The sequence below is a fragment of the Schistocerca americana genome, chromosome 3, assembly GCF_021461395.2.
Source record: "Schistocerca americana isolate TAMUIC-IGC-003095 chromosome 3, iqSchAmer2.1, whole genome shotgun sequence".
In the NCBI taxonomy this organism is placed as follows: Eukaryota; Metazoa; Arthropoda; class Insecta; order Orthoptera; family Acrididae; genus Schistocerca; species Schistocerca americana.
In genome coordinates this window covers 571890901-571906885 of record NC_060121.1, presented here as the reverse complement: position 1 = coordinate 571906885, position 15985 = coordinate 571890901, and the positions used below count along the sequence as shown (strand labels likewise).

General features: G+C 39.8%; 2 protein-coding genes across 2 annotated transcripts in view; both read right to left on the bottom strand.

The window, feature by feature from the left end:
- Positions 1-6576: 6576 nt before the first annotated feature.
- LOC124606802 (cholinesterase-like) overlaps positions 6577-15985 on the bottom strand; it is a 231385-nt gene continuing 221976 nt past the window's right edge. Inside the window, exon 11 of the mRNA XM_047138870.1 lies at positions 6577-6903. The gene's annotated coding sequence lies outside the window, so the exon portion shown is untranslated. The remainder of the gene's footprint in view (positions 6904-15985) is intronic.
- The window catches only part of LOC124606229 (cholinesterase-like), a 94583-nt gene continuing 85762 nt past the window's right edge, over positions 7165-15985 (bottom strand). The window contains exons 9-10 of the mRNA XM_047138205.1: positions 13558-13672; positions 7165-7333 (exon numbers count right to left, since the gene is read on the bottom strand). Coding sequence (XP_046994161.1) covers positions 7165-7333; positions 13558-13672 — 284 coding nt within the window. The remainder of the gene's footprint in view (positions 7334-13557; positions 13673-15985) is intronic.

The window sequence follows — 15985 nt, the reverse complement described above, 5'->3', positions numbered from 1 at the left end:
CACAGAAAAGCAGCCAGTTCCAAACCAAAGGCAGCAGAGAACTTTAAAATGCTTGTCGATTCTTAGGGTTATCTGCCGCAACAGGTTTTTAATTGTGACGAGACAGGTCTATTCTGAAAAAAAAAAAAAAAAAAGAAAACGCCGAAGCCTACCCATATAACAGCAAAGGAGAATGCATTGCCCGGTCACAAGCCAATGAAACACTACCTCCCATTGCTATTCTGTGCCAATGCAAGCGGCAGTTTGAAAGTTAAACCGTTGCTTGTTTACCATTCAGCAATCCACGAGTCCAGAACAACAGGTTAAATGTGATGTAGTGGTGTAACAACCAGGCATGGGTGACACCTGAAATTTTTGTGATTGGATCAATGAAATGTTTGGTCTTTCTGTGAAAAAATATTTGCTTGAGATGAATCTGCCACTCCCTGTCTTGTTCGTTGTGGACAATGCTCCTGCCCCTTCTCCATTCCAACAAGACCAATTCCTCGAGGAATTTTAATTTATCAAGATCCAGTTTCTGCTTCCCAGCAACATTGCGTTACTCCAGGCTATGGAACAGCAGATTATTTCTGACATTAAGAAGCTCTACACCAAAGCACTCTTCGAGAATTGCTTTGAGTTTACTGAAGATACCAATGTCACTCTCAGAGAGTTTTGGGAATATCACTTCAACATCATAGCCTACATCAGGATGGCCGAAAAGACGTGGGAAGGCGTTAATGAGAGATTTCTCATTTCCGCCTGGAAAAAGCTTGTGCTAGAATGCCTTGTCGAATGTGACTCTGAGGCATTTGAGTCAGTACCTGTAGAACACGTAGTCAACGAAATTGTGTCCTTGGCCAAGAGCATGGGACTGGGAGTGGACAACAATGATAACTATGGGCTTGTGAAAGATCATAGCCAGAAAATGAACACCAAAGAGCTGATGGAGTTCCAGTGTGTTTCATAGCAGGAAGTTGTCGAGAGGAGTTCTTCAGCTGAGGACACGGCGGTAACAGCAGTACAGCAACCTTCTGGCATAATAAGAGAAATGATGAAAACATTGGAATAGGTTGCATTGTACATCGAAAATTATCATCCCAATAAAGCAATGGCTACATTATATTATATTTATTTAATGATATTTACTATATTTATTTAATGATAATGCTGTGTCGCATTTTCGCCAAGTGTAGAAGCGTTAGCAGCAGCCAATGGCTATAGATAGCTTGCTAGTAAAAAAGAGTTATGTATTGTGAATATCAAAGTACATAACACTCCATGTATCATTTTTTTAAAGAATGTGATGTATAAGATAAAACTATTAGTATTTTTTTCTGTATGGAACGCTTATCTTACTTAACTAGTGTTTCGCACTAAAAGTAAGTTGGTGGATACCTGGTAAAACCCCAGCTGTGGCTGTTTCAGAAATATTCCCTCACTCTATCAGATTGATTGACTAATTAACTTCATCGACACCCTTTGTGTGAACCCAGTTTTTCCTTGCATCCTATTGGTGGATACTAGGACTGGTATATTTGGCATTATTCGATCCTGCAACTGCCCTGTTTCCAAATCCTACTGGATTTTTTCCCTGTTGCTTTGTGTTGGTGGACACTAGCACAGTTAGGTCATCTGGTAGGAAGTCTATACGTTTTAAATAGCTGAAAATTTCAGATTTCAACTCAGTTCGGTGATATGTCCTCAAAAAATTTGTGGAAGGGATGGGACAGATGCGCGCTCGCAATAGCTACCATCAGAAACAAGAAATTGATCAATCGCTAATTTGACGTACCGATACACTATTTAAAGGACAATATTTCTAAATTTCTTCTCATCACGACTTTCACAAGGAGGAGGAAGGGCCTACTACATGATAGGCTAGAGACCACTACAAATACCTCTGCAGGGAGAGTTCAATTCATTGTATGGAGAAACACTAAACATAACACACTTAAACGATCCAATCTGTAGCAGTGGTGATCATTTCTAGATGTTGGAGATTGCTGAGACACTCTCATATTCCGCACGCCCCTGCCCAATGTTCACACTCAGTACGCCAATCCACTCATACACTACCATCTCCAACGCTCAGAGGTCAAAGAAAACACACGTTACAACTACAGACTCTTTCGTGGGCGAGTGTGTATACCATAGTGCACCATCATCCCCTGTGATGGAGGACATCCAGGGATGACCGAAGTGGCGGAAATTCGAGTGTTATCACCCCATAAGTCCAGCGCCAACCCTTGGCAGTGATCGATAGTGAAATTCTCAATTATCCATGGAGAATACATGCAACAGAGGTGATGCGCAGACAGCCCAATGCATACTGAGTATTAGTTTGCTATTTAGGTATCCAGAGGGCACCCCTGGGACTTGCCCCTGCATCTGCGGTGAAGGAATCGACTATCCATCTGGCTGGAACTTTTTTTGTACCTGCCATTCGCAAGAGCCTTAAGCTGGAAATGTCCACTCGTTCCAAACATAGGCTACTTCCGCCTCGCTCCCCACACGCAAAATGGTTCCGTGCAAGGAAAGCAACAACATATTTATCACTGTAATTACAATTAAATATTACGATTGCAGTTGCAGTCTGATGACATTCGACAACGAGCAAAGTATCAGAAATACTTTTCCCTGGTGGCTGTGCCTCTGGAAATATCAATATCTGTATCCCTCTTATGAATAGATATAATTTTCCACGCAAAATCCTTCATTCCCTTACAGCTATCGGTGCACTCAATCTCCCACGACAAAACCATACCTCCCTCATGACCAGACGTAGTTAATTTTTTTGCACATGTTGGAAGGTAGACCACACAAACCATACACCCCAACACATTGGATGGACATGCTTCAATTGTTTTTCTTGTAAGTGGTACCAGTGTGCCTTATAAAGAGAGATGTAATCATCGTATAAGCGACCAGATGTTAAAAACACGATCTCAACGACCTCATTATTGTCATTCCTCATCAAATATGGTCATGGTTCCACTCTCTCCTCTCTCTCTCTCTCTCTCTCTCTCTCTCTCTCTCTCTCTCTCTCTCTCTCTCTCTCTCACACACACACACACACACACACACACCCACAAGAATCGCTAACGATATACCTGTTAAAAGCTATACATTGTATATAAATCAAAGTTTGGTATTGCTTCCAAGTGAAGTGGTCTTCCACACAAATACTGCAACACTGAATGTGAACAGCGATCACGGGGTGTGTATTAAGAGACTGAAAATATGAGTTCACTCCGGTAGTAGTATAAACTCTTAATAAAAGCACCATCACCACTTAATTTAGAAAGTGACTCGGCTAAGGAACGTTGTTTAAGCCTATATTTGCCACTTCCTCTTGCCACTGCTAGGTATTAACCACACTAAGAAACAGTATTTGCAGCACATTCTATCCCAATACCATGTAGAGTAGTGATTATGGATGAGCTGGGATTAAATCCTATACATTCTATCCCAATACCATGTAGAGTAGTGATTATGGATGAGCTGGGATTTAATGCTATATCCTGTATTCATTTTGACAGTGCACTCAGATCGGTACTGAGATTCTCTACTGCTATCTTCACGTTTATTGGGTTTTCACTTGGATACAACTGACGGAAATCAGAGTACTTGCCGTATTTGCAGAAGAACAAAACTGATGACACAGAATTTGCATACAATGAAAAGGGTACTGGACCTAATATTGAATCCTTGGGCATCTGATATTACTTTCCTCCATTATGACTTTGTGGTTCCAGATATGACGCGCTGCTGACGAGACGTCAGGTATTAGCGAAACCATTCAATCCACTTGGTGAGATATTGACTGTTAACACTGGTAAGTAAAATGCCAAAGTCAACATGGTTAAATTCCTTACTGAAGTCTAAGGAGTAAATGATAGTTGCCTCTTGTGCAAGTTTAAGATCATCTGTTGCCTTCATCAAGACCCATGTTGTGCTGTGATGCTTATGTATACCTGAATGGTATTCAACTAGTAGGTTCTTTGTAGTTAGGTAATTTGTTAGCCAGTCACGGACTATAAATATATTCTAAGGCCCCAAACCGTGCGGGAAAAATGCAAATAGGTCAGGAATCGGATGGTGCTGCAGGGACGTCGTTTTTAGGAAGTGGCTTTACTAATCCCGTTTTTCTGGCCTCAGGGGAAAACGCTTGTGGTTAAGGAGTGGTTGAAGATATCTGTTGTAGTGGGCAGTATCTAACTTTGTTACTGTGTAGTGAAATAATTCACTACTCTTAGTTATTCACATGTCCACTGTGCTCATGCAGATTACACAGAAAATCACTGAATACGGCTTTAACATATGGCTGTCACTCTCTCAGTGTGTTGTAGGCAGCCCATAGTGCACACCCTCCGTCATAGAAGTTCATAATGCTTGAATGACTCGGATAAATAGAAAAGTCTCCAGCTGCTACCTCGAGTGTTTCATAACTATACATCTCTATGATAGCTTCAAACCCAAGCACTTTATGTCTAGAAGAGATGGGATATACTCTGTAGTAATTGGAGCACTGATGTTGGACATTACACAACGTAGCTTACTCCAACTCTTTGATTAAACTGCACTTTAACACTGTGTTTGCGATTCTCAATTTCCATTATTACCTGGCAATCACTCTCTGTCCTTATGCCTACATTTACATGCTTTGATCTGCAGACAGTAAAAAAAAAAGGTTCAAATGGCTCTGAGCATTATGGGAGTCAACGTCTGAGGTCATTAGTCCCCTAGAACTTAGAACTAGTTAAACCTAACTAACCTAAGGACATCACAAACATCCATGCCCGAGGCAGAATTCGAACCTGCGACCGTAGCGGTCTTGCGGTTCCAGACTGCAGCGCCTTTAACCGCACGGCCACTTCGGACGGCTGCAGACAGTCAAATTATATGTTGTGGCACAGAGTAACACCAATTAACTGCAGTTATTGTGTCTTGATCAGATATATCTCGTAACCTGTATAATAACTGCTGTGGCTCGATGGGTGGGGCAGCCAGTAGATGCTGGAATAGATGTGTGCCCTGCTCCAGCATGGTAGCTAGTGCTGTATCAGAGCGCTGTTCTGCTGTTGAAAAGAAGAAAATCCATAAGTACTTGTACACAATGAACAGTGAGAGGAATTGGTTGGTAATAACAATAATTGCAATCGAATATGAGAGTATTCTTCTTATCATTCTGCCAGTGGTGGTAGCTAATCTCTGTTTACATTTCATGGTTCTTCCTTTAGAGCAAATAGAACAAAAGTGACTTAGTTGGTAAGCGGCTACAGCACCAGGAACTATCTGACATCATAGTATGTCATCTTGTTAGTAGTCTTGTGATGCCACAGGCTGTCACAGTCTTCCATGTTGTGAGGTCATAGCCCGTCACGTTCTGTTGCACGCTGCCATACTCCACCATCTTTTCCACTACCATCTTGTAATTCATACTGTGTAAACTTGTTGGCAACATTCATCTTCACCTTGACCTTAGAGGGAAACCTTGCAGCCAATTTGTGTAAATGTCCCATTAATTAAAGTGTGCAGAAAGAACATAGACTGTCTACTCACTTCAGTCAAACAGCAATGTTCTCAATGAACTAGAGTTTTAGCACCACAATGAAGAGGACATGCATGACGTGTATGCTACCGTTTGCTGCAGAGTCAGGTACACAGGTAATATGTCCTACATGTGTTGTAAGTGATACTGGTAGTGGAAGTTGTCGAAAACATTACTGTCCCCTTGACTGTGGAGCTAAAATACTAGTAAAGACTTAACATCCTCATTTACCAGTCGTTTTGTGAAGGGTATTTTCAATCACTGAAACCTAAACTGTCAAGATGTTTAACGTCCACCTATCCATCTTTAACTGGAGATGCATTTCCGGCTTTAAATACGTATGACCTTTCTTGCTCCTTAGGCTCTCAGAGATAATTTGCTACAATTGGTACCGATTTAACAAACAAAACCACTATAACGACCTACAGTGTGCCTTTATCTGTAACACGCCGAAACTGAAAAATGAGATAGACTAGATGCCACACAGAGGAAACGAAATGCGGTTGCAAGCCACTGACGAGGGTTTAAGTCGTCCTGGAAACACGTCGCGGGAGGCTATATAAGTGACTGGCACGTATGATTATTTTAATCTGCCTTGTACTCCACAATGGATGTTTCAGAATTATAAACTAAATTTAACACACTTTTTCTCCACCAATTATATATTTATATTCACCATATCGGACGTTCACGATCTACAAGTGCCACTGTTAATTGACATTAATAGCTACTGAACGCTAAGTGGAAATTAAATGATTTTTGTAATACATTTTACACTATAATTTGCATTACACACTATGGTTTTGAAAAGTGACTCTGCTGAGCAGCTTCAAGCCGCTTCCTAAGAATTCCAGTGAGGATTGCTGAGGGGTGGTCCATCGCCTGCAGGTACAGAGACAGTGCGTGTCACTTCCAAAATTACTACGTAGGTAGTATTTTAAATTACTTCTCAATTAACTTACGTCATCGGCTTTCACATCTGTCAAGAAATCACTTTTTCTCAGGATTATCGTGTATGAGTAGATAATAAGTGACACAGTGAATTAGTGCATAATATTTGTATTCACAATTCTCTGTACTGAAGGAAAGGATTACTGAAAAAAATCCTTTGTACAATATACATTAATGTATGCCACGCATTACTGCAGTTTGTAACTATCCGCTGCACTTCCAATGCCCACAGAAATTTCTTGATATTTATGTGGTGAATGTGTCTGAATTATATGAATTGACGCCTGAAACCGCATTGGCGATCAATTTTACGTGATGGGTTTCACAGTGGTTCAGTAGATTCTTAGTTGATTTCCTTGCTGACACTCAGTACTCAGCTGTAGTCTGATGTTTTTCCTTTCCTCCTTTGCTGTGCATATCTGTAACAGGAAACAGAAATCGTATTTACTTACCTCTTGAAAGGCAAGTGTATGTAGGATTAATGTAGACATAAGTGATAATACATCGTCAATATTGAACTTCTTTCATTCTTTCGATATTTTCGAAATTTTGTTATAATTCTTCTGGAGACGGTAGTCTACCAGTGTTGAAATACTCTACCAAGAATATTCCAATATAATTATCAGAAGTTTCACAAAAATGTTTTTTGCCCATGCTGTGCTTGTACCTCTTATGGTGTATCACTGGGCGTCGGGAAATGGCAGCAGTGGCACGTTCTCTCTCCAGAATGCCATGCGCTCCCCAAGCCTGTCGTGTGCAAGTGTAAAGTTGGCCTGCATCAGCAGGTAGCTGCGGCTGCTCTGGTCGTATGGTTCCCAAATCACAGGATCTGCCTCAGGGGTTGGGTTCCTGTTGAGACACATAATACACGCGTAATCCTTTATATTTTCTAGAGATATTATGAAATAAATGTAAAGAGCAGCACTAAATTTCTTGCTAAAAGTTTTCATCACAAGATATTTACTAATAACAAATTGAACCATGCACAAAGAGCATTCAAAAAGTTTTGCACAGTCGTCTCTAATTTTTTTTATTTTTTCCAGGAGGAGATTGAAATTTTTTGTGGACGTACTTGGAACATTTAGCTGTAAGTTGGTATATAAAAGTATTTTCTTTTATTTACAGGTGAGCCATAATAGACCGTGAAGTAGGTGTCAGTTTGCGATAACGGTCGGTGATGGAGTTCCTCTTCAAGATCGGCAAAGACTCTGCCACATCGATTCACAGGATATTACTCCCTGTTCATGGGGAGGATACAGTGGATCACAGCAGTATCCAGCGGTGGTTGCAGAGGTTTTAAGAAGGTGATTTTTCTCTACTTAACAGTCCACAATGCGGTCAGTGAGTGATGTGAATAAGGAGACCTGGCTCCACAATTAACTGGGACCGTTACTGTTTGTCATTGGACAAGCCGCGACGTCCCATCAAGACCTACAGATCACAGCTTCAAGGTCAGTTTATCAGACTACACCATAACAATGCCAAACCCCATACAGCCCATACGACGCAGGAGAAAATCAGCACAATGAGTTGGAAAATTTTTCCTCATCCTCCCTACGGTCCGGACTTGGCTCTGATTTTTGCCTCTTTGGTCATCTGAAGGCCCACCTGCGCGGTAAAAGATTTGATAGTGAGAAAGACCTTATTTCCTGTGTCAAGTGATGGTGTAAAAGTCAATCCTCAGATTTTTAGCAAAGTGCATTTACATCAGGGAAAGAATGTTGGGCCAGATGCGTCACAGCTGATGGAGGCTACATTGAGTAGGCTCAATGTATAGCTAAATCTTCCCAAGTATGTTCATAAAAAATTTCTTTCTCCCCCTACAAAAAATAAAAAAAATTAGAGACGACTGTGCAAAACTTTTTGAACGCCCTTTGTACAAGTAAAGGAAGTAGTCAAGCACGTGCATTTCACTAACATTCAGTATTACAAGAACACTGCATAGGAAATTGATAACATTCAGAGCGTGTTACACTAATATCGTGTAACGCTGCCAGTTTTCCTGACAAAGGTGTCAATTTAGTGATGATCTGGTAGGGACCACCCACTGATGATCAGATCATGTAGAGACTGCTACGTTTCACCAGATGTTCCAAATAATCTGAGACATTTTGTATGAGACTAACCCCTCAACTGCCATTGGGGTTCAGAGCCCGTCTGTGATTTTCATAATCTTTTCCATTAGTAACTATTATACATTTTATTTGAATGAAGTTCTAGTATTTTCCCTAATTTGCCTTGTTACCAATAATTTTGGGAGATACTTATAAAAATTTACCTATGGCTTTGTATTAAACTGTTGGTTCAAGTTTCCTCACAAAAGAGTCTCACAAGCACGTGTACACTGCCTGCTGCTGCTGAGGATGGCGTGGCGGTCAGTCGGTACCGGCGGGCCTTCACAGGCCTGCTCGTTTGGAGTTTTCGAGTATCAGCAGCTTATCACGTGCTAATGGGCTACAGTGCACTGCAAATATCGAATATAAAAACTGCACTTAAATTGTGCCATTTCTCTTTGAATGTTAGCCGGAAATGACACTGAATTTGCGCCATTTTTCTTCGAATGCATGTTGGAATTCAAATAAAACGGACGAAATCATGTTTTGTAGCTCTCTCTGCACGGTAACTAGAAACCAGTGTCGAATGCTGAAATGTTGGGCAGCTGCACCACGAAGAATTATGAGAATGGACGTCGCTGTCTGATTTTTCTTTGAAAGTGTGTGTAACATCTTGTTCAACCACACAATATTTGAGATTCTTGAAGAGCGGTTGATGGTATGGCGCCGTAGCCGAATGGTCATGTACAGTGACTGAATTTAAATCCTTATAATCTTAAACAATCAATTATGAAATTTAAATGTCTGTAAACAGTTCATGTTCTCTATGTAATATTAATACATTCAGTTGCAATTGCTACCTGTTTAAGACGAAAGGCTACTGATGGTAAAAAAAGTATAGAAAGATATAATGTATAAAAATGTTTTATGCAGATGATCTGCTAAAGATTCTCTTCTTCTGTAGACTTTTGGAGAAGAAAATGATATTTAAAGAGTTATGTAGATCTCCTCCAAACGTAAATAGAACAATAGAAGGGTGTGCAACGCGCCTCACCAATTTCGCTCGAACTACGTGAGTAGAAAAATGATAATGTACCCTACCACAGATGGTGAGAGAATGGTTTATGGACCACAACATTCCTGAAATAGACTGGCCTATTCAGAGCTTTGCTTTCAACCGAACGGACCACCGTTAGGATTGGTTAGAACGTGGAATTCGCTCCAGACTGGACCTCTGGTTTCGGCTGTCGTGGACGAATGGGCTGTCATTTTCCACAGAGATTCAGATCTCTCTTTGAAAGTCCTCCCAGCAGAATTCAAACCACCCTAGAGGCAAAGGGTAGGCACATCTCTCGCACTAATTTTTAAAGTGTTACGATATTTGCTAGGAATGTTTGCTGTAACAGGAACAAATCTAAAACGACAGACAGCAGTATACATTGACGAGAGGAGCTTCGATTATTGCCGAAATGTTTAGGATGTCTGACGAAATTAATTGAGTGACAGGTGACATTCCATCTGTTGAGGAAAATCAGTAAAAAACGATCATTCGGAAGTAGTGCACGCAATTTTTTATATGGACTGAGCAGTGTGCATTGGATTATCGGCTCCCGCAAAACAATCGAAAATATTTGTCAAATAACAAAGTCAGTTTCAGCTGTACAGTGAACTCTGCGAGTCAGGTGAGCTAGCGCATGTGACGATGTGCAAGAGATAGTGCTGCTTGCTACATATCCGTCACAAGGTCACGGTCGCTACTGAGAGGCTTTATGTTAACGTTGCGCCTAACGCAAGTGCACCATCGCTTTAAATACTGTTCACGCACATTAGAAAATTTTTTTATTAGAAATTAAATGTTAACGCAAAGTATGGAAGTGAAGATGGAGGACGAGTCTGCTTAATCGCTTCTTCTCCAATATGCACATGTGTAAAGAGACAGCGTGTTGCCGGGAACATCTCGTGGAGAGATCCTTCTTCCGTAAAATGGGCATTGTACACATAAGAAAAACCATTCTGCCTGCTGACTTCTAAACAGATTTTCCTGCTGGAAAGCAGGAAGATTGAGGTATAAAAGCAGGAAGACGGGAACTAAAGAATAAAATACGGAGATATTTGGTATGTTCATGACTGAATTTGAAATCTTTTAATATTATGTGAGGGGTATGTTTATGTACGTAATCACTTTTATAACTTACACCATGTCTTAGGAATCAAGGTACCTTTGTTATAATAAATGAACTAGCACCGTGTGGATCTCAACTTTTTATTACTGTCTACTTGGTTCAATTTACATTGCAGATCATCTCTGGGTGTGGTACCACAAAGTACAGTTCCCTCAACATTTGTGTAAAACACAGTGAATTGTTGTGTTTTACACAACTGTTGACAAACTGCACTTTCCAGCATCAGATGTGAAGATGATATGCAAAGCATACTGAAACTGGTAGTTGCCAATAAAAAGTTGTGATTTAGATAGTGGTTTTGTATTTGTTACAACAATCATATCCGACTTTCACAGAAGTCGTTTTAAATCACTTTTATGCAAGTTAAATATTCACTGAGGTGTGTAATTATTTTGGCATGTTACGAAAGCGTGTACGATTCACAGTTTAGGGTATGCTATTTAGGAAATACCATATACCATTGTGTGTTTAACACTTTTTAGCGTTAAGCATTTTCTGTTAATCATTTACCATTTAGTAAATAGTGCTTACAATTATCATTTATCGACAAAAGTTAGTGTTATTGTTCAATATTTACCATTCACTTTTTGCCACTGTGTTTATGTGTATGTGTGTGTGTGTGTGTGTGTGTGTGTATGTGTGAGAGAGAGGGGGGGGCGGGGTATAAGGACAGAGAGAGAGAACGATCACTTTGCATGAGAGAAATCTCTTATTTGTAAGCAGTATAGAATTTGGGGTATGAAACAGAGAGAGAGATCACATGTATGTAACGATTACAGAATTTGACGTGTATAATAGAGAGGTGTGTGTGTGAGTGTGTGTGTGTGTGTGTGTGTGCGTGCATATTATTGAACTTAATTCTATTAATATCACGGCAGATGTATGATTATGTGCAGAATCGTCTTTGACTTTCAAAGAAAATGTTGTAACTAAACATTTTTATGCATCATAACAATAATATTATACCAGACGCATGTATATACGTTTCGGAAATATTATATTTCACTGAAATAATGCTTATCCTCGACTTTTCTGCTGAGGGTACGTAATTCTTTCAGAGCTTTTATGGCACATAATTTTAATTCTGCGCTCTGGTTGGTTGGAGATGAGAGACGGGGAGGTGAAGTATACGTTGTAAATATCGTAATCTGACGCCGTTTTTACGTTATCATTTAAACAGTACACTCTGACAGGTAGGAGAAAGGCAGGAGGAGACGGGGGTGAAATGCACGTAAGAGAGAGACGGTTTGCAGTTTCCCACTACCACAATTTTCATATTTTCTAATACTACGCTCTGATCAGTTGGAAAGAGGAGAGGAAGGGGCTATAATACATTTTGGGGTATAAACACTTTGCCACGATTGACCGGAAATAACAGGTGGGAGAGAGGTTAAGTTATGTATGTGATTTCATGTGTAGGCCAGAAACAATGTAATTTGACTCCATTTTAAACATCATTTTAATACTATGCTATGATTGGTTGGAAAGAGGAGGGATATTAAATTTACCGCTAGCAAAATTGGGCTCCTTGCCCAAACTTGTTTTTTTTTTTCTTCATTTTAATACAGCACTATGAGTGGCTGAACTTAGGGGGGCAGAAGGGAAGATGGAGAGGGTTTCTAATTGCCCATTAACATAATTTAACAGTTTCAACCATCTTCAGTTTTTAGTTGGTTGTTTCATTTTAAGACTGTGCAATGACTGGCTGGGGATAAAAGGGGATAGGTTTAAGAGGTGTGGCTTCCCACTGATAAGGATGATGAGGTCACTGTCAGGATGATGGTGTTAAAGTTCAATATCATCCCTGATATCATGCAAGACCTTTGTAAGGACGATTACATAATGACTTTGAAGATCAATGACCGAGCTCAAGATCAAAGTGCACCATAATTCGCTGGTAGTGGAACTACGCCAGTTTTAGGTGTACTAGAGTCGTCGCACCATTAATACGTTGAAATCAGGCAACAGTTTTGGCGTGACTGAGGGGCAATTTAGATTCATTACCAGCCAGCACAAAAGCAACTGGCAGAGTAAGTCGGGTAACGACGTACCAGTCCAAGTAAATGCATCGTTTTGGTACGAGTCACGGTCTACCACTGACACTCAATGAATATAAAATAAATGTGTTCACACTGCCTAGTACGTATTTTACACTATCGAATCAAATCTGTAGTTAAATCGATGTTACTATGCACATCACAAGACTCACATTCATTATCTTTCACGTAACTTGAGTGTAAACTAAAGAGGAGATAGTATATTCAGGCAACAGAAAGAGAGATAAATGTAACAGTTGTGTACTGGGGTATAGAGATTATGAATCAAATCGCTACGTCTTCTATGTCTTCTTTGCTTTTTGGTATGTGACACTGGCTGCCATGTTCAGTCAGTGGAGCTAATTCCCGTCCTACCGGTACAGCAGTACATTCCGCCCATATTACTTTATGTTGATTGATATTCCTACTGATATGTTTGTCTGGGTCCTCTATTCTTGTATAAAATGAGTATCTATCGTTTTGCCTTGAGGTATTTTAACGTAGTGACAGAATGTAGTCGGAGTGTAGTCGAGTCTGCAGCAGTGCAATGTATTATGTAGGATAAAATGTTCTCTATTCCCGGTAAAGTCTGAAGCTGTTATTTAACATTAGAATTCTCGGATACTCTCGAATCACCTGGTTTCTAAAAAATTTGTTAATGCTCTTAGTTTCAGCTGCAGCTGCTTTCTCGTACTCTGGCAGTATGCAGTAGCTAGTGATTGAAATTCAGTAAATGTGCAATCTCTTCCCGAAAACGAGCATCTTCAGTGATCCAAGCTTCAAGCAGAAAAAAAACGTACCCATATTTTGCGAAATTCGTCCAGAGCCGCAGCATATTTCTGCGCACTTTGTCTTCTTCTGATTCAGGATCTTTTTCGTAGAAAAGCATTGGTAACTCTCCCGCATGTGAAACTCCTGGAAAAAATAAAAATGACAGATAGAAAGTATTTGGTTTTGTTCACATCCAAACTAATATACTGCACATATCAAGAAAGTCATGACTTTGTTCTTTTGCCCAGACGTCCAGTGAAATGTACACACACACACACACACACACACACACACACACTAGGCTTCCACATTTTCGTCTTCTCTGCTAGAAAAAAGTAAAAACTCTAGCAGATGTGCTATGTATGTCCTGGCAGAATATGTGCTCTCTTACCACATCATTTTGACCCATTTTCAGATTATTATCATCTAATTATATCAAGGCACATGCTTTCACATTGAAAGATGTCTTAAATAGAGTGACACTTTGGTTCCATCCCTACTAGGATGGTGGTGTGACGGTTGTGACCATATATTACGAAACGTAAATGCACTCATCATCGTAAATAGAGCTGCTCGCAGAAGGACAAGGCGGATTGCGATCATTGCTGGCACATTTAAGAAATGATTACACTTTAAACTTGGAAGGACCAGCACGTATCGTGTTGCATGGACACAAACGTATGTGCTGGTAAAGTGTTGAGCCCATAAGGTTGCGAATACAAGAATCAAGACGTGCAGCATGTAGTTGTACAAATCTCGGATACAGTACTGGGATACTCAATCGCATTCTGCTTACACCTGAGGGCACGGATCCTACAAATTTCTGGGTGGAGTTGGAGTCCTGATGACATTCTCTATAGCGTCCCACACATATGCGATAGGGGAGAGATTGGAAAATGAGGCTGGTTACAGCAGAGTACCAACAGCTGCAAGGCATGTTCGGGAAGTGGCAGCAGTAGGAGGACGAGAGTTGTCCTGTTGAAATGGGGCATGGCTGCATGGGGGATTTTGACGAGGGACGATTGCTTAAGAGGAGAGATTATGCGCCTAGAAATGGTGGAGTGTCAGACAAGCTCAATTATGGTTTCTTACAGCTCTCTGAGAGCATGTAATATTTCACAGTCAAGTACTAAAGCAAACCTGAATACATCTGCGATCTCAGAAAAATGAGGTGTATCTAGTGACACGACAATATTTTCAACGTGTCTAAAACTACAGATTTAATATTTCACGGTGAATAAATATTTTCACAATGAACCTTTGAATTATCAACTTTTAAATATTTCATGCAATTTCGATATATGATATCTCAGATGATAGCACTGCACTTAGCTATCATCTATGAAAGCTATGTATTTGTATATACTTTATTTCCTGACTTATTATGTTTTTATATCTTTTCATTACGCAAATTTTCCGCAGAACATCACAGTTTCCATAATCATACAGTAAATGAATAGAGCATAAATACCTCAAATTTTGTTTTACTTGTGTATTCATTTAATGAACAGTTTACTGTTTTGTCCGTAGCTTCATTTAAATGTCTATTGCAGTTGATAATATAAAACCATGGTAATTTAACAAGTGGTCAGCCGCGTGTCTCACATGACATCATCGTTGTAAAAGAGTCTTAAAAGGTGTTTCTGACAAACCTGTATATACAGTTGTTTAAGCAATATTTAAAGATAATTTTTCATCATTGTCATGAGTACACTTGTGCAAGAATACTGACTTATTCAATATGGATAACTGCCTCGGGCATGGATGTGTGTGATGTCCTTAGGTTAGTTAGATTTAAGTAGTTCTAAGTTCTAGGGGACTGATGACCTCAGAAGTTAAGTCCCATAGTGCTCAGAGCCATTTGAACCAATATGGATAAACCTTTATTTATATTCGTTGTAAATGATATGAGTATACCGAAATGTTTATAACATTTCTTTATTTAAATATTGTTGCAATATGCTGGTTTAGTCCAATGTTCAACTTGAATTAAATCATGTCTGCAGAACATAGGAACATGTATTTTTGGCGGGAAACAGTTTCACCCAATGTAAATACAGACAGTAGGGAAAACTATGGGAGTCAAGTGAAACCTGGGGCTTTTCGAATGAGGACCTCAAGGGAGAGATACTGGACACTTTTTACAAATGTGATTCGTGGAGACAGACCTGCCTTTGATAACAAGTGGTATTCTTTCGTTTGGCAATTGATTACGAGTGATGAACAGCCACTAAAATACTTTAAGTTCTGAAGAGAGGTTTGAACATGCTCCTATGTAGGACTGTAACTTTCCCGTTTGTGCTATGAAACTAAGATAGGCGGAGTATGAGTTACTGTTCATGGTATCGAGTGTTTCAGTTTTTGAATCATCATGTTAAACTCTGAACTGTTTTGTGCTAATGAATGTTTAGTGTATTGTGATCATGAAATGGATTTATTTTTCATGAGTCTTTGATG